This window comes from Camelus dromedarius, chromosome 26, assembly GCF_036321535.1.
Source record: "Camelus dromedarius isolate mCamDro1 chromosome 26, mCamDro1.pat, whole genome shotgun sequence".
NCBI lineage: Eukaryota > Metazoa > Chordata > Mammalia > Artiodactyla > Camelidae > Camelus > Camelus dromedarius.
Window position 1 is genome coordinate 12,073,193 of NC_087461.1, and position 25,162 is coordinate 12,098,354.

At 42.1% G+C, this 25,162-nt stretch overlaps 1 protein-coding gene across 1 annotated transcript in view; it reads left to right on the forward strand.

Moving 5' to 3' along the window:
* KIAA1217 (KIAA1217 ortholog) overlaps nucleotides 1-25,162 on the forward strand; it is a 278,742-nt gene that overhangs the window by 158,963 nt on the left and 94,617 nt on the right. The window contains 1 exon segment of the mRNA XM_064479399.1: nucleotides 23,747-23,945. Coding sequence (XP_064335469.1) covers nucleotides 23,747-23,945 — 199 coding nt within the window.

The following is a 25,162-nucleotide window of genomic DNA, read 5'->3' on the forward strand; positions in this document are numbered from 1 at the left end:
TAAACAAGAAATGGAAATATGTTCATCATTGGCTTTTTGGGATGTACAGATTTAAATGTTGTGCAGAGATAGCACTACACGTATGACAGAATGGTTACAATTTTCTTTAAAGGTTATCATAGGAGCCATTTACTTCAGCAAAGAGGCTGACTTTTGCAGATAATTATAACACAAAATGCTAGCAAGGATGCAGATAAACTGGATCAATCATACACGGCTGGTGAGAATATAAAATGGTACAGCCACTCTGGAAAATAGTTTTACAGTTTAAAAAAAACCCTAAAAATAGACTTACAGTATGACTCAGGAGTTGACACTCATTGGCATTTATCTCAAGTAAATGAAAACTTTTCTTCACCCAGAAAGTTGTACATAGATGCTCACAGCTGCTTTGTTGGTAATACCAAAAGCTAGGAAGTACACAGATACCCTTCAGTGGGCAAAGAGTTAAGTACAGTATGGTCCCTCCTCACCATGGAATCCTGCTGCAATAGAAGGGCCAAACTGTTAATACACACAACAGCTTGGATGTACCTGAAGAGAATTATGCAGAGTGGGCTGGGTGGAGGGGAGCACCCATCTCTAAAGGTACTATTCCATTTATAAAAAACATTATTAAAATAAAATTATAGAAATGGAGAACAAATTAGTAATTTCCAGGGTTTGTGGGGTGTTCCCAGAGGGGTAGCATGAGGGAGACGTGTGGCGATGATACAGTTACGTATCATGATTGGGGTAGTAGTTATGCAGAGGTAAATTTCACAGAATGACACACACACACGCACTCATGTATAAATCTGAGTAAGCTCTGTAGGTGGTTCCAATTTCAGTGTCCTGGTTTTGTTATTGTACATGGTTATTACAAGATGTCAGTGTTGGCAGAGGCAGGGTGAATGGGGCGTGGGACCTCCTTGTACATTTCTTTGCAACTTCCTGTGAATCTATAATTATTTCAAAATAAAAAGTGAAAAAAAAAGTACCAAGAATTATACTAAACCTAGGAGGAAAAAGTAGAGTATGGGAAGTTATGGTGAGAAAAATGAGTTGGTAGTCATGTTTTCCAGAAAGCTGTATGTAAGTGTCAATCCTAACGAATTCTTTAAGGGAGTTAAAAGCAAAATAAAATAAAAAGACCAGAGAGGGTGATCAGAGTAAAAGCATTCTAAAATCTTGTTTTCTAGGACAGAAAACTGTATGTTTTGAAGAGTCTTTATGATGAAACAGTAGACTGGTGTTGAAACCAACCGGTGCTATTTTAACTCATAGTAAAATCTCTTACCAAGTACCTGCTACTTGTCTGGAAACCTACTGACATCATAGTCATGAAAGAAGGTGATTTAACCCCCTTTTCATTTATAGAAACACAGAGCCTAAACAGGGGTAAATGACATATGAAAGGTCATACAGGAAGTGACAAAACAGAGTCTGAATCCAAGGCTCTCTGATGCCTAAGCCTGTGTTCTTATGACTCCACTCTGCCCTCCTGGGCAAAATGAATATTGAAGTAAGTTAATTTTCCAAAAGGGAATGTCTGCTGTGTTTTGAAGATGAAATAGTTTGACCTTTTATGGAATGAAATATGAATTATCTCTAAACTCTGAGCAAAACAGAAAGCTTTTGTATCTACTCCTGGCATTTCATTTTGTCACCCAACCATGGGCAAGACTTAGGGCAAAATAGAAAGCTTTCACATCTTCTCTTTTCCTTTGTCAGTGCTAAACAGTCGTGGGAAGCTGGGGATCGCAAGAGCCCATCATTCAATTAGTTGTGTTACCTGGAAGAATAAAGAGCATCAATTAACTCTCAAATTTAATGTTTTCTCAGTCAAGCTCTGAGCCTAGAAATACAATTTTTTTTAAATCTTACCCTGTGTGGATGAGAAAAGGGAGGTGGTATTTTGAAGATCAAAGAAAACCAGAAGTCATTGAACTATTGATTAACTTCCCATCGGTAAATCTTATTTCTTTTTCTCCTGATGCTAAAATGATCTTGGAGCCCAAGTATATGAAGATACATTTTTACACACACATATTCACAGAGCTTGTAGGAAGAACACACACACACACACACACACACACACACACACACACACACACACACACACACACACACACACGTTGGTAATGTGTCCCTGTAAGAGGTGTTAGGGTTTAGTTTCTCCTGTTTGTTGAACAAATTTGAATAATAAAAAAAAACCCTGCAGATTCATCTCTGCTCTAGCAGGCTTTTTCTCCTTTTAGTCTGGAATAAATGAGTATAGCTCTCCATTTTATAGGGCTGGAAAGAAGGGGTACTTTTATCTCACTTGAAACATTGTTCAGCAGAAGCTTCTATTTACTGGCTCATAAAATCTTTTATGCCTCATCTGTTGTACTTAGGATGACTATCGCGAGTGTACTGGGAAAAGACTTGGAATATGTTGCTTCCCGAGGTTAGAATTCTAATCAGGTGGATTACTGAACCGTCCAACTTTCCTTAATGTGTACACAATTCTGCATTGGCAGGAAGTGTTGAAGAAAACTCAAATAGAGCATTAAGCAAGATGTAGCCTCAAACTCTGAAAACAGGTATGCTCGCCCACCTGTTTGTGTGCAGACTACAGAATGTGTGTGCCCAGCTCTTCCACAACTGTTTTATCTTATCAACAAAAATGCCTGTCATGGGGCTGAGCTCACCACTGTCTCTAGAAACACCGGGAGCATTCTGGTCCCAGCTGTCAAGGACCAGGTCAGAGATCTTGGGCAGATCTCACATCCTTCTTATGCTTTGATTTCCTCATCCATAAAATCTTGACCCATTTCCCAGGAGATCTGAGAAGAAGGAGATCTAGACAAATGGTTATGAAAAGCAGAATGTCTCCTGGAAATCCTTGGTGTTGATAAAATAAGGAGCCACTGGTTTATGTTGTGCCCTTGATGAAGTGAAGATAGTTACAAGGCAAAAACAAAAAGGAAAGTACCAGAAAGAAAGAATTCCCCAAAAGGCAGGCAGCCACGGCCATAATGCTGTGGTTCATCATGCCCTGCCCTGTTTTGGAGATGATGGTTTTCCAAAGGGTCACCTTCAGTGCAATCTTAACAGCACTCATCATTCATACGTCATGAAAAGTGGCCAGGTAACTCTACCTTATCCAGTTGGACCTATGAACAGTGGCTTCACTGAATATTGGTTTATCTTATTCTCCACAAAAGATTAAAAGGTTATTTCTGAAATTTTTGTTTGAGACTCTAAGTTTTCCATGAATGGCCATTATAATATTTTTCTCAATTTTGTTATTGGATAAGATTCACCTGGATCAAAATAGTTATTAACTCTCTTATACATTCATCTTGAGAAGACAGATACCATATGGTTAAATCACAGACTCTGAAGCCAGATTGCTTGAGATCACAGCTCTGTCATCTACCGTCATGTGATGTTGGTCAAATTAACTACTCTTTGCCTCAATTTCCTCATCTGTAAATGGGTATGAAAGTAGAACCTACTTCCTAGTGTTGTAGTGAGAAGTCAATTAGTTTATGTTAATTGCTCAGCATAGTGCCTGAACCATATTAAGTACTACATAGTTGGAATATTGTTATTATTAAGCATTTCATAAAGCCACTGTGGGCAAATAAATCATGGGCTATCAGCCCATCTTCAAAATGTATCTAGAGCCTGACCGCTTTTTACCTCGTCTGCTCCTAGTCCACCACCACTTCTTTCTAGGACTATTGCAGTAGCCTCCTAAGTGGTTCCCCTGCTCTCCTTCTTGCCACCAGTAGTCTCCAGAGAGCACCCTGGGTGGTCGTCCCAATCCCTGAATTGCGTCACATCACTCTTCTGTGTGCTGCGTGGCCCACCATCTGTTCAAAGTACCAGCCCAGCCACCATCTGGACGAGTTCAAGTGAAGCCGCCATCTGGCCTCATCTTCTGCCACCCCCATCCCTCTGTTCCAGTTACTGATGTCTTGGTAGTTCCTTTAATAGCCTAGCTTATTGCTACCCAAGCCTCTGTATTTTCTGTTCCCTTTGTCTGAAATGTTCTCCTAGACATCTATAAGAAGGGTGGCCTTTTCATTCAATCTTTATTCACATGTTGTCTCATCTGAACTGGGCTTCTTGGCCACCCTTTCTGAAATATTGTTCCCTTTCCTATTAGGTTTATGCTAACCTGCTTTATCTCCCTACAGTAGACTACAGATCTCCCTTGGCTTCTGATGGGGTTACATCCTGATAAACCCATCGTAAGTGGAAAATACCCTATGTTGAAAATGCATTTAATACACTCAACCTACCAAACACTATAGCTTAGCCTCACCTACTAAAAAACGTACTCAGAACACTTCCATTAGCCTACAGTTCAGCAAAATCACCTAACACAAAGCCTGCTTTACAGTAAAGTGTTGACCATCTCATGTAATTTATTAACTACTGTACTGAAAGTGAAAAGCAGCATGGTTGTGTGGGTCCAGCATGGTTGTTAAGTGTGTAGGTCATTCACTCTGGTGATCACGTGCTTGACCGGGAGCTGCAGCTCACTGCCTCTGCCCAGCATCGCAAGAGAGTAGCTACCACATATCTCTAGTCCAATAAAAGATCAAAATTCAAAATTTGAAGTACGGGGGCTTCTACTGAAGCGTATTTCTTTTGCACCATCATAAGGTCAAAAAATTGTTAAGTCAAACTCTTTTAAATTGGGGACTGCCTAACATAGTATGTGTTTATTGCCACATCCTACCTCTCCCCAACTCACATAAAAGGTCTAGGACAGCAGATGTCTTGTTTTGTTTGCTGCTATTTTACAATCTTCTAATATGATGCCTACATAGAGTTAGATGCCCAATGAATACGTGATGGATAAATTAGCAAACTGGAGTGGATGATGTAGTTCTTTATGTGACTCTCAAAGCACTTGTACATACACAATTGTATTTGACTCTACAAAGTAGAAAATCAGCATGGAGCAAATTTCTTTTCTTGCATGTACACCAATAAAAAATTGGTCTGATCCCAAAAAGACTTCTGCAGTGACAGAAAGCAGATCAGTGATTGATTGGGGGATGACAAAAGGAATGAGGGAACATTTTGGAGCAAGGCAGATATTCAGTATCTTCATTGTGGTGATAGTTTCATGGATATGTGCATATATCAGAACTTACCAAGTTTGTGCATTTTAAATATATACAATTGTTGGTATGTTATTTTACCTTAAAAATGCTGTTTTTTAAAAAAATATTATGTAACTTTCAAGATAACACAGCATTTTAATGACAAAGTTTGACAGGAGCCACATTGGCAGATCCTTGGGTCATTAACAGTAATGATTCTCAATTTACAATATCATTTATTTATATATTCCTCCTTGTGGAAAAAGGGAACTGTGCTTTTAAGGTTTGGAGATGTTCTCTATCACATACGTCAAGTTCCATTCCTTAAATTAAGTGAAAATCAAATAGCCAAAAGTAACTGGATAGTATTTGAGGAATTGCAGATTTATAGAAATTTTAGTTTGTACAAGTTAGAGAATTAAATGATTTGACCGGGGTCGCATAGAACAGCAGCTTTGGTACGGGAATTAGAAACTGGATAACCCTGAATTTTGTTTCTCAGTATGAAAGCCACATTTCTCCTTCCTTTCATTCTTTATTGGCACATTGTAACATTTTTCCCCCCAAGAACCAAAAATATCTGTTTCTCAAAATCCTTTGAGCATGTTTCTTTTTCTCCCTTGTGAATGAGGCATTCTAAATGCCTCCTGGCACATACAGGACTCACTGTTAAGCTCTTTTTTTATATTTACTATTTAAGAGATGCATTCCCCATTAAAAACAATATCAAGAGAACTGGAGGGAAAAAAGAAAACAGTAAAGGAATCAGCAAGGTGTACATGTCAGGTCAAGTTAAGGCTGAAATTCCACCTAATGTGGTCAAATAAGCCACGTTGTAATTAATCTGTTCCTGGCAGAGCAGCTGCTCTCAAGCTGATCAATATTTTTCTGTTTAAATGGACACTTATTTTTAAATTTTCCTATTATGTGCTACTAAGTACCTACTGAATGGAAAGTGCACAGAGGGATTCAAAGAAGTCAGACCGACTTTCAAGGAGACAGACTAGAACCAATGCCAAATATTTTGTAATGCAAAGAAAACATACTGTGTTTTGAGATCCTTAAAACTACTTTTTTTGTTTTGAATCATTAGGGAATCTTTCTTTTAGCTTTAAATTGATTGGTTTATCCCATTTATTTCACGTATATCCCTAAGACTCTTGATCAATTTATAGTTGTGATTTTAAGTGCATTTAGATACTAATTACTACCTAAAGGGTGTGCTTGGTGAATTCTTTCATAATGTTAATAATTACTCCTTGGTTATCTAGCATGAGTAATTGTGTGTGTGTGCATATATATGTAAATATATATATATATATATTTTTATATAAACACACACATACGTGATTTTCTTAAATTGGGACAAACTTCTATGCTTGTAAGTATCACTCAGTAATCTTAGGCAAGCCTGTTCAAGCAGAGAGAAAAAAAAAAACAATGGAAAATTAAGACTCCTGTGTGATTCTTTTTTCATTTGCATCACGTCTCACATGTAAACAGACACTAGCATGTTTCCTCGAGCCTAGCTGTGAATGTTAAATATTTTTAGTTTCTCTTTAGAATCTGGAGTCTAGATACTACCAGTAGGAAGTTGCTAATGAAAATTGATGCTTTTGCTTCTGGCCAGGCATACCACAGAGAGATCATGGAGGTAACGTCCAACTCATGAACAGAGCATGCCTTATAAAACAAGGGACATCATCACCGAGGCTGGATTCGCAGTATCTGCATAGAAACAAACTCTAGCTGGACTGCCAGATATTATGCTGGGATTAAAAGTTGTTTGCGTCTGCAGAATTCTAAAAGAAAGATCCGCTGCAATTTTTTATGTTTGTTATAATTTTTCCATTAAGATTGTGACAAAACTACAAAAATGTTTGGTTAAAAAACAAAAAAAAAGAAGAAGAAAAAGAAGAAGAGAAATCTGAGCCCTCTATAAATATTTCTCTTATTACTGATGGCATTTGAGCAGTGTCTCATCTGAATTGCTTGCCAGTCTTCCGCAATCCTTTGGGACTATTTTGAGACTAGATTACCCAATGCTTTAGCTTAAGTTCTCCATGTTTTATGAACTCCCCTTCCAGCTACGTGACAAAATGTCTAGAACATTATCTATAAGCACCATCTCCAATTCCTCTCTTGTGGTTTCTCTTGAACCCATCCATCCAGACCTACAGTACCACCACTCCATAGAAACAGCTGTGGTCAGGGTCACCTGTGACCCCCCCCACCCCCCACAGCATGTTAAAAAGCCCTCTTGTCAGCACCTGCCACACTAGACCACTTCCTGTGCTTAAGACATGTACCTCTCCTGGCCTCCTGAGTGCCCCTCACTCCCAGTTATCTTCTGACCTCACTGGCCGCTCCTCTAAGGCCTTCTTTGTTGATTCCTTTTCAATTTTTCACCCTTAAACATTGGCCACTGCCCACAGATGGCTTCTCTTCTCAGCTCTGCTGGTGCCCTAAGTGGTCTGATCCAGTCTCTCAGGGCCAGATGTCACCTATGTGATTCTTAGTCCAACTCAGGCTGCCATGACCAAATTCTGTAGATGCGGTAAACAATGGAAATTTATTTCCTCACAATTCTGGAGGCTTGAAAGTCAAAGATCAGGTTCTGGTGAGGCCTCTCATCCTGGCCTGCAGAGGGCCACCTTCTCGATGTGTCCTCACATGGCCTTTCCTTGGTGTCTGTACATGGAGAGGGAAAGAAGATCTCTCTGGTGTTTCTTTCTGCAAGGGCACTAATCCCATCAGTGGGGGCCCCACCCTCATGACCTCATCCTAATCACCTCCCAAAGGCCCCACCTCCAAATACTATCACTTTGAGGGTTGGGACTTCAATATATGAATTTGGGGACAGGGGTGGTACCAAACATTCAGTCTGCAGCAATGGTGATGTCTCCTCTGGCCCTCACCTCTCCTGAAGACCCCAGATACATATTTCACATCACCTACTTGACATCTCACCCTTAACAGGTCCAATAGTCAACTTCTGATTCCCCCAACAAAACCTACATCTTCCAGCGTCAGTACATGGCAACCCTCTCCTGCCATCAGCCACTGCCATTCTCCTTAACCCTTTATATATCTTACTTCATATCCAATCTGTCAGGAAATCCTCTTCACTCTACTTTCAAACTGAAATCTGACCACTTCTTACCACCTCTGGTTCTCTGCCCAGGTCCAAAGTACCAAAATCTCTACCCTGGATTGTTGCCTTAAGTTCCTGTGGTTTTCTGGTGTTCATCCTTGTCCCCTTTCGTGAGCTCTCCTCAAAGCGGCCCTGGTAAATGAACCTCATCTCATCCCACCTCTGCTCACGTCCCTCTGTTGTTTTCCCAGCTCATCGAGAGTGTGAAGGGTCTGCATCTGCAGGGTCTGACCACGTGCTTCCTTTCTGATCTCATGTCATCCATTTCCCATCTCTCTCACTCTCCTTCAAACACACTAGTCCTTTGTGGGCCCGGGGATGCACCAGGCATGCTCCTCCCTCTGTCCAGACTGTTCTTAGTCCAGATATCTGCAAGCCTTGCTCCCAGCCTTCTTTCAAATATCTTACCAGCAGGACATTCAACTACTGTGAATAAAATAGCAACCCACCCACTCCCACCCCACTGCTCTCTGCCCCCCACACCCTGTTTTATTTCACTCCCTGTTGTTTGGCACACTCTCCACTCTTGTCCATGAACTCATTGTCTATTGTACATCAGTAGAAATGAAGATCTGAATTCACCGTCTATCCCCAGCCTTTGGAAGACTGTGTGGCACACACGGGTACTATATAAATATTTCTAGGAGTGACATCTGCCTCTTATGGTACTCATTCTGCACTGCTGCTGCTCTAAACCTAAAACAGCCCTGAGTTTCATCAGTGTCTCTCCCATCTTAAGGCTTTCACCTAAGGATCAAAATAACAGTTCAATCTGCTTTTGCTTTTAGTTGTTGTAACTTGCATAAGCACACCCTGTCGGTTGAAGCACTTGTCCTGTGGAGAAGGGACATACGATTCTCCCTTTTGTTATGCTTGTTTTAAAGCATAATATTTATATATCAGTTGAACTGCATTGTAGAAGATAGAGCCAAGGGAATGCACAGATGTCTGGATGTGATAGTGATCTGGGCTGGGTCTCATTTCTCCAGGTGACTTCCAGCCCAGGGTATGTACTCATTCAATGTCTGTTGTGATGGGGCAGCCCAAGATGCCTTTGGTAAGTTCTTCAGCCATTGAAGCAAGTAGAAGTATTGTGGGTTTATTGCTTCTTTCCCAGGACCTTTGGGTAGGAGGGCCAACAATTGTCATTTTGATCTTGAGGCATTTAGGGATTGGGGGGGTGGACCCTTACCTCTGCAAGCAGGGAGAAAGGTTGCTCATGGTGGGCCTGGAAACAGGGGTTGTATTTTGTCAACAGTGATGGGGAGACCTGGTGACATGGATCTGAGCAGGGCTACTTTGTCATCGCGGTCTGTCCTCACCACCCCTCCCAGGGCTGTCTTTGCCACCCTCAGACATCTGTTCTTTATTGTGATCATGTACTGGAGAACAGAAGCTAAGTTCAAAAGGCAGCACTGAAACTACAAAGGGAAATGGGGAGGAGGAGGAGGAAGCAGTCATGTGTGATGTCCCTTAAATGCCCCTTCAGAAAGCACCGGAGGGCAACAGAAGGTAACGGTAACAGTAAAGTCTCTCTGGGTTCTTTCGAGGGCAGATTGGAAAGCTCGACTTGTCAGGCCCAGCCCTGGGGATTCACATCATGGGATCTGGCACCCAGCCCTTCCGTAGAGCCCCTGCGAGCCGGAGGCCGGGCATTTGGGAGGATCTTATTACCCTAGTGCACCTGGAATTCTCCCGGCAGCAACTCTGCCCTTTTCCACTTGCCTGTAAAGCGAGATGGGGCCTACAAGGAGATGTCTTACAGAAATTAGATAAACCTTTCAAAAACTTTTTAAAAGCCCTGCTCCAACCAGGACAAGTGCCACCAAGTGACCTCACCTGGCACACACAACCGACAGATCCATCTCAACCCCATGCTCTCCGCTGTCCAGCTCACACTGCCTTGCACATGTGATCCGGAGCACCTGTCCGGCCTTCAAGGGCAGGGGTACTGCCCACTGCCAGGGGTCTGCATTCTCCTAGGAGGCACCTCACTTTGGAACCCCTTCATTCCTCTGGCCAGGGCTGAAAAAAGAACATTCCAGATGTCCCCAGAGGGGCAGGGTGTGGAGAGGGCTGACGACGGGGTGATGCTGAAGAGGCTTCCAGAAGAGCCACACCCTCTGGCACGGACCCAGGGACACAGGAGGAGCGGCAGGGAAGACGCAGGGAGGGGTGGGGGCTGGCAGCCAGGGACCAGCCCCTGGCTCTCCCTCTGTCCCTGTGCCGCCTGGTTGGATTTGTCTGGGAGTGTCCACAGGGTAGCTGTGGCCTGTTAGGGTGGAGAGAACTTTCATAACAGCCTGAGACAGCCTCCTGAAAGCTCAGAAGAACCCGATAGTGAACAAGTAACAGAAATAATTAGCACATAATAATAATGGAAAAAATTTGAAACTTGGAGAGGAGGGTATAGCTCAGTGGTAGAGTGCATGCCTAGCATGCATGATGTCCTGGGTTCAATCCCCATCACCTCCATTAAAAAATGAATAAATAAATAAATAAACCTAATTACCTCCTCCTTCCCCCCAAAAAAATAAAGTGAAAAAAAAAGATAATATTGAAAAAAAGTTTTTAAAAGATTGATAATTCCCCCCAAGTTAATTTCAAACACTGCACCATGGATCCAAGGAGCTCAGAGAACACCAAACAGGATAAATGCAAAAAAACATTTTTTTTTAATTGAAGCTTAAATAGTCACAGAAGCAGTCACCAATGACTGTGACGTGGAGACACAAAGTAGCTCAGCACGACTGAGCTCTCCTGCCAACGTGAAGCCAAAAATAAAGTAAGCAAGTGTCTGGGAGAAGCAGAGGACACCCAGGTACCTGCGTCCATCAGGACTACTCAGAAAGTCAGCAACGTCACATCTGTTGATGGAAGGACCTATTCCTAGCGTTGACGCCAATGTTCAGGAAACATTCCTAATCCTTCTGTCGCACACGAGCCTGCCTGGGACCTGCACAGAGACATCTGGACCGTGTGCCTAAATATTTTGAAAGCTGTAAATCAGGCTGACAAACAGTTGGGTAAAATATGTTCTAGCCTCATGCTTTGACCAGGATCCCTTCACCACCACCTAGAAAGGCAGATGTGATTTTAGAATTTTTAAAATTTTCCGAGTTCTCTGCCAGATCGCGGGATGAAGGAGTGTCCGCCTCAGCCCTGATCTGTAGCAGCCCACTCTCCTCCCGTTTCTCCCGCCATCTCTTTTCATGTTTTGTGTGCATGACGCCCAACCTGCAGGGGCAAGCCCCCAACCCCCATGCTTCTTGCTTACAGCCTTGACCGCCCTCAGCACTTGGGGTGCACTCAGCGATGTTGGGGGTGGGGAGGGGTTCCAAAGTGTAGACCCCCTGGGTGGGGGCCCCCTCTGCCACCCTCCTCTTCCATCACACAGTTCGACCCTGATTCCATCAGGACTTACAGACATAAGCCCTGCACATCCATCAGATCAAATTAGGGGAAGCTGATCACTGCTGTGAGAGCCAGCATTGGATAGATGAGTTACTTTCTCACTGATGGGGCCAGTCTCTTTTTTAAGACCTTCAAAATGAAGGCCAGTGGTAGATGAATTCCCCCAACTGCCCACATCCTCTTTCTCACCATTCTCTGGAAAAAAATGTTGAGCCTCCCCCTCAAACACCCAAGAAGCAGCTGAGAAAAAGGCAGCCCCAAAAAAGAACAGCCACTCAACTCAGCGCGTGCCTCACCCTCCCAGACAGTCACATTTCCAACCGCACTGCCTTCTCCACAGACCTGGGAGCAGAAAAGCAAGGAGTGAAATGTGAGTGTTCCCGAACCCCTGGCGGGGGCTGCCTGTGCTGGAGCATCCCCTCCACAGAGACCCTCCTGCCGTCTGCCCCCGTTCCCTGAGTGGGTGCACCTAAGGGTGGCAAAGGCCAGCTGTTTGCAGACTGATGGATTTTTCCCCAGATCCTTCCCTGAGGTGCTAGAGAGTGGACCAGTTCCAGGAGAGTCCCAGACTGATGGGGACTAGAATCGCTGGGGGACAAGAGCCCTGGCAGAAGGCTGGGCCACAAAGGACACCAAGATGTAGAGTCCAGGAGCGAGAGGGAGGATAGGAAAGATGTGGGAAGAAGTGGCACCAAACGGCATGGCTCTCTGGGGTCCCAGCATCCCACAGTTACTGCTTTTAAAATGTAATTTGAAACAGGGAGGAGACTGTCTTGGGAAGTGGAATCCATAGATATGGGTGTACTGGCGTTTGTTTACAACATTTGTCATCAAAGGATGGTTTCTGTTTTTTGTCATTTGTGTGACTTAGAGTGTCAAAGTATAAAGAAGTGCGTTTGTTTCCAGTTACCCTGAAAGTTTCTTCTGGAAATTGTTGGTGATTCTGAGGTACGCTTACCAGAGGGGAAAAGAAGGTTGTCCTGTCACTACCCCCTAGTGTCTTTCTCCCCCAACACAGGGACTAAAGTGGTTGTACCTTTTCAAGAAAAATAATTTTCACATAATAGTAAAAAATATAAGAAATTATGAACAATAAAATTCTTGATACTCTATATTGGGGTTTTAAAAAAATCTACATGTAATTTATATAAAAACTAACATTTCATACTGAAAAGTTTCCTCAAGAAATATTCATTCATCCATAATAATTACTGGTTATTATGATGTAAAATACTGATAACTTAGCAGAGAAGAAAATAAATTTCAGATTAACTCAGATGGTTTCTTACTAATGCCCATAATCTCTGGTCTTAAATCTGCTCATCAGTATAATTGAAGACCAGGCAGGATGTATAAATATTCTGGTGGAGATGGGCACATGCACTCTGATTTATAGCCAAAGTCTTTCTGCTACTTTGAAAACATTCATTGGAAATTCTGTAAAAGTTGCACCTTTCATATCCTTAAAAGGCCAATTCCTTTGTTTCTGGGATCATGGTTATTGTACTTTTATATTTTTGTTCTTTAAGAAAATCTCCTTCCTTTTGTGGCCTTTACTCTTTGGTTCTGTATTATAGAATTTCTGCACCCATTTTTTTTTCTTTTTATGAAAAGACGAGGAAAACTTCCAAATTTTCATAATTACATCCAGGTTTAAGCTCCGCAGTCGGATCTGGGTGCTCTGTAGAAGTGACACTATTCAGACACTATGATTTTAACAAAAAAAATTAAATAAAAATATTCTTTAATTTTATGGATGGAAAAAATACAGACAATAAAAAAAAATTCTATAATAGACACTACCAAAATCAAACAGATATTTGCAGCCTAGCACAATGATTAACATAATTAGCTGAGTGAGTCATACAAGTTACTTCTCTTTACTTCATCTGTAAAATGGGGATAATTATAGTGCAACCTCATAAAGAAGGTTAAATGAGTTACTATTTGGAAAGGGCCTAGACCGGTGCCTGGCACATAGTGAGTGCTATATAAGGTGTTAAATTTTAGAAAGAAAAATATGTTTCTATAACAGCTTTAGGCCTCATATTTTTTTAAAAAGTAAAATCTAAAATCCCATCATCTTTCCATCCCCCTTCTTCTTTCCCAGAGCTAGTGGGAAGCGTCTGGCTGAAGTCACAGGGTGTGGCCGCCACACATAAACAATGTATATTACTATTTTGTCTGTTGCACAACTTTGCATAAGTGGGGTCATAGTGCATGTATCCTTTTGTAACCTTACGTGTTCACTCAACTTTGTGTTTTGGAGACTTTTCCATGTTGATGGGTGTGATTCTATTTCATTCATGATAACTGCTGTTGACGATTCCATGATAAGAATGAACCACTGAGAACAACAAATCAGAAGGAAGCAATGCTACAGTGAGCATCGTGGACCAGATGCCCGCCCATGAGATTTCATCTGTGATAGATAATTTAAAAGAAATAGCCAGGTTATAGGATGCACATCTTGCACGTCACCAGGTGTCCTAAAATGATGGTGTGGATTTGTACTTTCACCACCAGTGAATCACAGACTCCATTTTCCCATGATCTGGCCAATACTTGAAGTTAGCAGACTTCCTGACTCTTGCCTATCTGATGGGTTTAAAAGAATGTTTCATTGTTTCCATTTTCATTTCCATAATTACTAGTGAGATTGGGCTTTTTTATATTTATTGGCTGCTGGAGTTTCTTCCTGTATGGATTACCTAATTATATCCATTTTTGTATATCCACTCTGGCCCATTTTCTATTTTCTTGTTGATAAATAAGAGTTCTTTAATTTTTCTGACTATTAATCCCTGGTAGAGCAAACGGGTGATAAATATGTCTTCTCTCAGACTCTGGTTTCTCTACTTTGTTTACAATGTCTTTTGTAGTGCAGAATATTCATTTTCATGTAGTGTAATTAAGCAATGTTTTTCTCTGTGGCTTATGATTTTTCTTTCTTTTAAAAGTCTTTCCCTCTACCAACATAGTAGGAGATAATACCGTGTTTCGTCTTGGTTTGTTTTTTAAGTTTCATCATTTAGCTTCTCACATACAGGACTCTAGTCCATCAGGAATTTATTTTACTTATGTTGTAAGGAAAGGATATATTTTTTTACTTTTTCCATATGGTGCACCAATTTTCCTGACACTGTTTATGGAACAGCTGTTTCTCCATGGACTTGTACCACCATCTCTGTCATACATCAAGCTTTTGTAAAGCCTATGTCTTTTTCTAGGCTCTGTTTTGTTCGATGAACCTCCTTGCTCTATCCCTGTACCAGAACCACACTGTCTTAGTAGTGTTGCTATAGAAAAGTACTCCCTCTTACTGTTGTTCTTCAAATCTGTCATATTGTTGGTGATATAAGTGCTGTATTTTTATCAAACAATATTCTCTGATTTTTTTCTAGTATTTGGGGTTGCTTTGGAGTTTATAATTGACTATCTTTCAGTCGTGTTGAATCCTTATTAGTTCTAATACTGTGTCTGCAGGTTTCCTTGGACTCTCTGTTATATCATCTGAGGATAATCACAGTTTTGATTTATCCTTTCTAATCCATATACCTTGCATTTCTTTTTCTTGTATTAAGTGGGCTAGCCAGGACTTTAGATGCAACAATAGCACAAATTCTGAATTTGAAGAGAATGCTTCTAAGATTTCATTATTAAGCGTTATGTTCGTTTGAGGTTTTTGGTGGATGCCTTTCATTATGTTAAAAAAGTTCTCTTTAATTGTTAAATTATTATTGTTGTTGTTTTTAATTTTGAATATGTTTTGGATTTTTCTTAACATTTTTTCTGACACTATCAAGATTATTGTAGAGTTTTTCTTATTTATTATTGCAGCATATAATAGTACTGGACTTTATGGTGTTAAACCATCCTTACATTCCTGAGATGAACTCTTCTTGGTTATGATGGGTTTTTTTTTTTTTTTCATACATTGCTAAATTTGCTTTGCTAATGTTTAATTTAGGGAGTTGCATTTAAATTTGAAATCTTTACTTTTATTACTTTCTTAATATCCAGGTTAATACCATCCTTACAATATGAGTTGATAGTGCAATGTTTAACTTAACCAACAGGTCGCCCTAAGTGTAAGAAAGAATCCAGTTATGCTTGTAGTGTATCTGCAGTCAGTTATAATGTTTTTCAAAGCATTTTCTTATACTATGTTCTGCCTTAATTGTTGAGTAACCTTTAAGGTTAAATTCTTGACTCTGTTGATGTTGTTGTTTGTTCTGTAGTGACTTTGCACTATTAACTCCATACACAGGTCTCTAACGAATCCACGTAAGAGGGCGTGATAGGCTCACAGCACAAGAAATCAGCATCTGCATCTTAGACATTCACATCTTTAACACAGGCTGAATTCCAAAAGTTATCAGATTCTTCAAGGTATTATTTTTAGAGAAATGCTTTCAGATGGTCACTTCAACGGTATTATCATTTCACTTGAGTCCCAACTCTACCAGATTGTCTGGAACAAGACAAAGTTAAGGAGTTAAGCACTGATGGTGCCATTACTAAGGCTCTCTATCAAGAATTGATCCCTCTCAACAAGGTCTCTGTCTTGTGACTGCTGTCTGTCAGGTTGTTGGATGGGTAAGACTCTACCATATTTCATTTCCTACAACGTTATTTTTAACATGTTCTCCCATGATGCTAACACAGGCTGCACCACAATTACGACTCTTTTAAAGTACATTCTAAATTAGAATTTCACTTAAAATTGCTCTTGCAATTTCTCAGTCTTTCATAAAGATTCTCCAGAGAGTCTCCACAGTTCCCCAGTTATAACTAATAGAAGATAAATGAGTTAGAAGACTTCATAGAGTCTTGCCTTGTCTTTAAATATCAAGTATCTGAATGAAATAGAAAACATTCGATTGGTATAATCCATTTCAGATACTGCAGCAAAGATCTGGTGTTTACCCAAAGACACTGAAATCTGAGAGTAAAATTATTCCCCCCCCCCCAAATTATTCAGACTTTCTGTGGAGAATAAATTTTTTTCTTTTTTTTTTTTATTATTTTTTAATGGAGGTACTAGAGCTGGAGCTGAAGACCTCTTGCACATTAAGCATGTGCTGTACCATTGAGCTGTACCTACCCCACTCTGATTTTCTATTATCTTCTTCTTTGCAAGACAACTTTCACCATCTTGCTTTGTCATCTACTTGGAAAGCTATTCCGTAGGAAGGGACACCGAAGCATGAGTCTGTCCAGGATGTGAAACGTTCCCAACATCAGAGGGCATGTTAGTACTTTTCAAGGAATACACGTGACCTTGTCTTCAGATGTCTGCTGTGTCTGAAACAAAATGTCAGCTGGTGTCAGATCTGAATCATTAATTTCTAAATAACAGTGTTATTTATGGAACCACTGTGAGGGCTGTGATTAGTTGTTTATCATTTTCCACCCCCTGCCCCTCTGTACCTGGCACAGAACCAAACACAGCTTAGGGGCTGGTCTTGTGAATGAAGGAAGCGACATCTACAGAGCCTTCTAAGGTACCTCTCAGTGCATTTACATTTCTTTTTTAAAACCATGTTTCTGAAATTCAGTCTCCTAAGGATATACCACGATGTTAACTATATTGGCATTTCTTGCTTATATTAAGTAGCAGTGTCCTCCCCATTTCAGATGCCAACTCCACTGAGAGTTTTAATATGTGTGCCTCCCTTGGCCCATTTCTTCTGGCTTAAAAAAAAATTACTCAATTAACTGAGTAGGAACCTTCTTGGCCAGTCTCTTTAGATCTGTGTGGGTTGTCTTTTAAGATGATCAAGTCAAAGCATACTTATTTTAGAAAACAGAAAATCTTGAAGAACAGAGCATCACCCATGAACTTACCACCCAAAGACAGCTACTCTTGACATTCATCAAATACATGGATTTAACCATGACCCTGGTGAAACCAAGGGTCAGCCCCCTATAAATGCATGATTCCCTTTCCTATGAATTTTATGTTTCTGACTTTGTATTCTTATTCTTAGAGAGGCCCCTCAAAACTGTAGTAAGCTTCAGGCCCCTCAAAACTTGGATCTATCCCTGCCATTGAGGTGATTAATTGATCTGTAAAAATCTAGTTCCTTTCTGTTTTATAATGTACTTTGCCACTTAACAAAATATGAATTGTTTTCTCATTGCCATTTTTCTTTCAGAATCCCTGTAAATAACCCTGTAGTGTTCCGATGAATGGATTTATTACATGAATTGATTGAGTAAATGAATCCTCTAATGTTGGAATTTGCCCCACCCCATTATTCTTATAAACAACACATCTTTGTGCATAAATATGTAGAAATTCAATTACTAGTTCAAACCAGATGTATATTGGGGAGGCTTTTGACACATATTGACAAATAGCCCTTCAGAGAGCTTGTGTTAACTTACTTTCCCAACAGTGATATGTAAGAGGACTCATTCTGAACCCCTGTCAGCACCATGTATTTTATTGGAAAAACCTCTGCTAATTTCACGGGTGTAAAAAGCTATCATATTATTTTAATATTTATATGTTTCTTACTAAGTTGGAAACTGTTAGTTACCCATCAGAAAGGACTAAAAGAGCACTTTATATTTTAAGGTATTAGCCATTTGCCATAGCTGTATGTTAAGTATTGATTTGCATAATCTTAAATTGGATTTGGAGAAACAGGGATTTAGGTCATTTGAAATTGTCACCACCATCTGCCTGTGGAAAATGCTGTTTAGGGGAAAATTTGTAGAAGGCATTCCAGAACGCAGGCATACATCAGATTAACTCGGCCACATTACAGGAGGAAGTGAATTCATTTCAACTAAAAGCTATTTGAGCATCTTTACTATATATTACCATCCGATGAATACAGCAAATCATAATGCAAAATTAAAAGCCATGCTTGCAATTTCACTAAAACATATTTGAGGAAAATTCCTGAATTCTTAATGGAAAAGTGCTGGAGGAGTGTTTGGGGGAGATGGCTCAGACAGAGGTAGAGCATGTGCCAAGTGAAGAGGTGGTAGGCGGGCCCCCCGAATGGATGGCACCGCATGGAAGGTGGGTGTGCTTGGTAAGTTCCCAGAGCAACAAGACGTCCATTATAACTCTGATGCCCTAGGGATGTGGCATGATTTAAGGGACTAAGGCAGGAACAGGAGGTTGAGGTCTGTTTTAGTTTGTTTGGGCTGCTATGACAAATTACCAAAGACAGGGTATCTTCAACAACAGTGCATTTCCCATGGTTGCAGAGACTGGGAAGTCCAAGGTCAGAGTGTCTGGGGAGGACCGGCTTCCTGGTTTGCAGGTGGCCATCATCTCATAGTAACCCCACAAGCCAGAGAACCAGGAGAGAAAAGAAACTCTCCCATGCCTCTTCTCATAAAGGTGCTGGTCTCATTGGGAGCTCCACCCTCATGACCTAATTACTTCCCAGAGTCCCCACCCCCAAATACCACCACACTGGGGATTAAGGTTTTAACACAAATTTTGGAGGAACACAAAAATTCAGTCCATAGCGAGGCTACACGGTAAAAATCTTTGCGTGCCATATTAAGATAAAGAACATTTTAGAAGATGTCCCACCTTCTGGACCCAATGCTGAGATTCAAAAGATTATGAGGACGTGTCATACAACATGACCTGCCAGGTGCACTATATGTTTTGCAGAATGTCACCAAGAGTCTTGGTGAAAAATGCATGTTCTCTTGGCAAAGCCATTGGGATGGAAGAACTCTTGAGTATTCAAGCTTCTCAGAAGGTCTCCAAGAGTTGTGAGGGTCCTTTAACACTTGCTTTCAGAGCTCTGGGCCCTCCACCACTCCGCCCAGCATGTGGATTGCTTCTAACCGTGTGTCATCATGGACTTCAGGACAGGAATCTTTTTCCAAGCTGCCCCCGTCATGCTTCCACGTCTTCCAGCAGATGGTCAGGGTATAAGTTGTGAGGACAGATAAGATGGTCCAGAGAGGACAGTTGGAGGAGATGGATGTGGCTAAATGCAAAATGTCAGAGACTGTATGCTTTTAGGGAGAGAGGGTGGCTTCTGTGGATTGACAAAATTGAATACATAAGTTAGTTAAGCCATTTGCTACCTGTAACTTTAGACAAGTGACTTGGCTCTTCTGAGCTTCCTTTTCCCTCTCTGTGAAATGGACCATAACACCAAGTCGACCAGAGGTGCTGATTCAGTGAAATTGCATGTGTACCATTTCCGACACACAGCAGACATCCTGTCAATGCATTTCCCCTGTCCTCTGCCCTTCTTCATAAATGGGGAGTTTCTAAATCCAAAGCCCTTCGGACTTCCGCTGAACCTGGAACAGCCAGCACTAACTCCGAGTGAGGGAAGGATGCCAGAGCAGGCTGAATCTCTTCACCGTGCCAGCAAAACGCCATCATAGATTAAGAGAATTCCTTCTGAGTTTAAGCATTTCTAAATACCTTTCCTGAACTGGGAAGACAAACTGAACCAAGTGTAAAAAGACAGTTCTCCTCTGTTTGTAAAGGCATTTTCCCCATCTTCTCTAGATTTTCATGATCTGTAACTGGACCTGTGTACCCAGCTGGCAGCTGCACCAGCCAGACCTTGAGGTAACTGTAGTTTAGGCCCAATTTTTACTTTTTCACTCAGAGCCTACAAATTCTATTTCAAGCACACACATGTACAGAATGCAGATGTGGGAACAAAAACCAGGCCCGATTTGGGGAATGAAGCTGATACTTGACTGTGGTGAGGCCATGAGTGGCCCATGTATAGGGGCCTCGCCCAGGCCTGGTTGGGGCTCAGACCTCAAGAGTGGTTTTGGCCTCTGGCTATGACATTAGCAATCACGTGGACAGTCACCACATCTCCCATATGGGGCAAAAATGTTGCACAATCTGTGATCCAACAGGCTTGAAAGGTTTTTCTCTATACTCTGTGAAAAATGCGTTAACAGCATGGAAAGTCTGGAAAATTCACCCCCTAAAGAAGCTGAGGATCGAAGTGGTGATGGACAGAGGGGAGAAACTGAAGTTGCTTCTGCCCGATGCAGAAGGTCTGTTCCCTTCATGGAAACGGCCACTTCAGAATGTGGTTCTCCCCTGTATCCAAACCAGGGACGAGATTCCTAAGCTGTTTGCATCAGGCAGCCAAAGCTCTTACAGCCCAGATGGATCGCCAAATGAACATTTTTTTTGGATGACTAATAAATCATTTATACATTCATTTATTCATTCAACAAACTTTTATTAAGAACCTACTATGATATCACAGGCAGTCTCACAGGTATTAAGGATACCATGGTGAGCATCATCAACAAAAAATGTTTTTAAAAACAATCCTTGGTCGGGGGGAGGGTATAGCTCAGTGGTAGAGCACGTGCTTAGCATGCATGAGATCCTGGGTTCAGTCCTGAGTACCTCCTCTAAAAAGTAAATAAATAAGTAAACTTAATCCCCCCACCCAGTTTTTTTTATTTAATAAATAAGTAAATAAACCTAATTAACTCCCCCCTGCAAAAAATCCCTGGCCTCATGAGGCTTCCATTCTAGCTGGAGAGACTGACAATAAATGATAGCAATCATCAAAATATGAATTATAGTGTGAAAAATGCTCAGGAACGGCAATGAAGCAGGGAAGAGGATGGGAGATATTAGAGAAAATGGGTGCTGAAATTTTGGGTCAGGCAGCGAGGGGAGGCCTCACTGAGAAGCTGACTTGAACAAAAGACCTGATGGATGGTTTGGGTAAATGTAGACTTTAGGTGGAAAATATTTCATTGCAGACTTTTGAGGCTGTTCCTCCCATGGTCTCTGGTTTCTGGGCTACCGTTGTGGACACAAAATGCCCTTCTGACTCCTGATCCTTTGTGACTTGGCTCCCCACCCCCGGGAACTTGTAGGAACCTCTGGTTTTCCCCTGCCATCTGGAACGTCTCAGTGACAAGCCCGTGTGCGTCGAGCATATCAGACCTTTTCAGTCTCTAATCTCATGTTCTTCAGTTCGGGGAGAAGAAAAAAATCGTATAATGCTTGGGGAAAACTGCTGTTTTTCCTGACCTCTTTACCCAAATCCGCATTCTTAGGAATTGGGAGGCTCTAAAGCAATTCTCTATTTTGTTAACTAGTTCTCATCCTTTCCCCATCCTTTTCCCTCCCCTTTCTGAGATTTTGTCAACTTTTTTCTCCACTGAATTTTTCATTCCTTTTCTCCTGGTCCCCAGAGCTCACTCTTGCTCTCCAAATGTTCCCCTTTTCTTGGACTGCCTCATCTCTTCTGAGTTTCTGTTCTCTGTTTATTTCTGACATGAAAGAGGCTTTTATGAAGTGCCTGCTAATCCTCGCTAGTCTGTCCCTGCACGAGGGAGGCCTGGCCTGGTCGCACTGATGGGAAACTTCTATGGATGGTTCCAGCTGCTTCACAGCGGGGTGACCAGACGGAATCTGAACCCTACCCTCAAAAAGCTACTGGTCTCTTCTTGGAGGGCGGTCAGTCAGCCTTCCTCCAGGGCTTCCTCCAGTTTCCTGACTGAGGTGTCAGCCCCTTTGCCAGAATTCTGTCTGAGGGCACCTCACTCCCCCTCCCCTGCACCTGCGGAGCTGGATTCAGTCTGTTGGCTCAACCTCTTCAGTGGTTCTGCTGTAGAGACGTGGGTTCAATCAGCTCTCCTGCTTTCCGCTCACTCTGCACTCCTGCCCTCAGCAGGGTATGATGCCCCATGCCCTGAGCTTCCCGGGCCCTGCAAGGCTGTGGAGCCCTCCACCTGAAGACCTCAGTGCCAGCTTTCTTCTGTCTACTCTGTATCCTCTCTCATTCCCTTAATTTGATGTATGCTTTTTGGGATGGAATTTCAGAAGGAGCCAGAAGTCACTTTGTTACATGAACTGCCATGTTTAACCACTATTCTAGTCTCTTCTGCATCTTCCAAAGATTCTCTGATGGTACTAGCCTGCCCCGTAGATTCTCCCAAGAAGTACGATTCAACTCAGATGTCAGGATCTCCCATCCCCTGTCTCAGGCATCTCTCTGAACAAGTGACCCTAAACATAATGACCTAAAACAACCACAGTTATTTATTGGCTCATGATTCTGCAATTTGGACAGGGTTTGGAGGGGACATCTCATTTTGATTCCATAGGATATCAGCTGGGGCAGCTCACCTGGGGCTGAGGGTTCCCCTCTCAAGATGGCTCACCCACGTGACTAGCCAGTGGTCCTGGCTGTAGCATGGATGCTTGGTGGGGGCCACTGGTCAAGGCTTCCATTTTTCATGTGGCCTCCCCACGTGGCTCCGTTGGACTCCACAGAAGCTTGGTTCCATGAGGGAGCATCCAAGACCACGGCTACCAAGAAGACAAGCTCTCGTGTGCAAACACGTATCAAGTCTCCATTCTGCATGGCACTTGCTAATGTCCCCTTGGCCAAAGCAAGTCCCATGGCCAAGCCCAGACTCCACGTGGGAAGGGACGACACCCTGTGGGGGTGTGGGTGCTGGGAGGCACGGCTCACGGGGAGCCATGTGCCTCTTAGAACTCTAAAATTCTGTGATTCTGCCCTTGTGTTCTTCCTTATGTAACCAGTGCTCCATTTTCTTTCTGAACCATCAGGGCGCCAGATTCTTCCTGTAGGTAATTTCATTTGGTACAAACATTCAATAAATATGTATTAGAGCCACAGAAATATTGTAACATTTTCACTTAAAATGTTTCTGAGCGGATTATAAGGACTTAAACTTTATAGCTTACTGTTGCAGTCATGATTGTGCTCCTAGTTAGTGAAAGATGTGGGGGGCGGGAAATCACTGTATGATGTCAAATTCCTAAGTAGACCTTTCAAGGGAGTTAAGTATTGTCTTGTACTTTAGGCTACCAAAGGTTAGCTTCTTGTCTTTTTGGTTTTAAAATGGTTGAAAATTAGCCTGCCTGGACTCCAAAGAATGAAAGTGGGTATTTCTGTCATAACCGGAGAGTGCATTCCTCGGAAATTCCAAACACATGTCTCCTGTTGCAGGCTTTGCATGTTCCGAACATTCCTGCCTCTGGGAAGGACAAAAGTGGCTTAGCGTGTGCCTGTGTGTCGTGTGGCTCTTGATCTGTGCCTGAGAACTCTGTGCCTCTTGTTTGCAGGGGTTCTTTATCTCCAGTATGGAGATGAAACCAAGCAGCTCAGGATGCCGAATGAAATTACCAGTGCAGACACAATCCGTGCTCTCTTCGTAAGTGCCTTTCCACAGCAGCTCACCATGAAAATGCTGGAGTCGCCGAGTGTCGCCATTTACATCAAAGATGAAAGCAGAAATGTCTACTACGAATTAAGTGATGTGAGGTAAGCGGTCACAGCACCTGTGTGTGTGTGTATGTGCGCGTGTGCATGCAGGTGTGTGTGCGTGTGTGTGTCCACCATCTTGCACTGACAGTTGGTACTGAGTCCTCCTCCTCTCCGTGTCCCCCGGGGAGGTAAGGACAGCTGTTGTTGGCAGGCTTATCCTACCCAGGTGTAAATCCACTATCTGGTTTTCTAGAAGTCCTTTACAAAGTCTGGTTTACAAAGGTGAGGACAGACTTCTGCCACATAGCTCTTTGCAGGTCATGTCTGAAAAGAATGGCAGAAATGAGCCCATCCACTGTTTGTCTAAGAGTTAAGAGAAACTATGACCCAGGAAGGGCCGAGACCAGATGACTTGAAGGTCACACTCGCAGGTGGAACTTAACCAGCTCCTTCTCAAGGGTTCTCATCTGCCGAGACACAGCCTGTGAGCGTGTTAGGCAGTGGCCCTACTGGGCCATTATTTACAAGAACAGGTTAGAATTTTAGGGGACTCTATGCTGTGGTCCACAAGAAAAGAGGCTGAGAAGCATTTGTCCTTTTCCATTTGTTTCTTACATCAGTGGTCTTTATTCTAGGGTCTCACTTTCCAGGTGGGCTTTCTCCAGGGTCCCTGGTAAAATGTAGTCTAAAACGAGGTGCAATGGATCCATGCTCTGGTAGGTGGCAGGGAAATAGAAGTACCTTTATGGACTGTAGTGGTGGTGTGTATAGAACAGAAGGGACCGTCTGATCTCTTCCAGCCAAACAAGCCTGAGAAACAGAACTTCAGTCAACACAACAAGCAGTTGCTAGTCCAGCTGCTAAATATTTTAGAATTGAAAAAATGATTGAGTGACTTTGATCTGATGGGACCAATAACTCAGATGCATAAACATTAAGAGACTTATTCAAAGTCACAGAGCAAATTAATTTCCAAACTCAGCCCCAACCTGACTGTTCACATTCTCGGTCAGGAATTTTTTATTCCCTCAAAATGTTTTCTCCCCAATGCAGCTGGGCCCCACCGTGGATTTATGAGTCCCTTCCCTGTGGGGATAGCAGGCTGTCCTGTTTCTTCATTGTGGAATTAATAAGAACCACTTTTTAAAAAAATATGCCTCCAGTAAATGATAAATGTAAACTGACAGATATCTGACAATGATCAGAAATGATATAGTTAGGCGTGTGCCAAGGTGTATGAGTAATTTAGAGCTTTCAACATTTGACACATACCC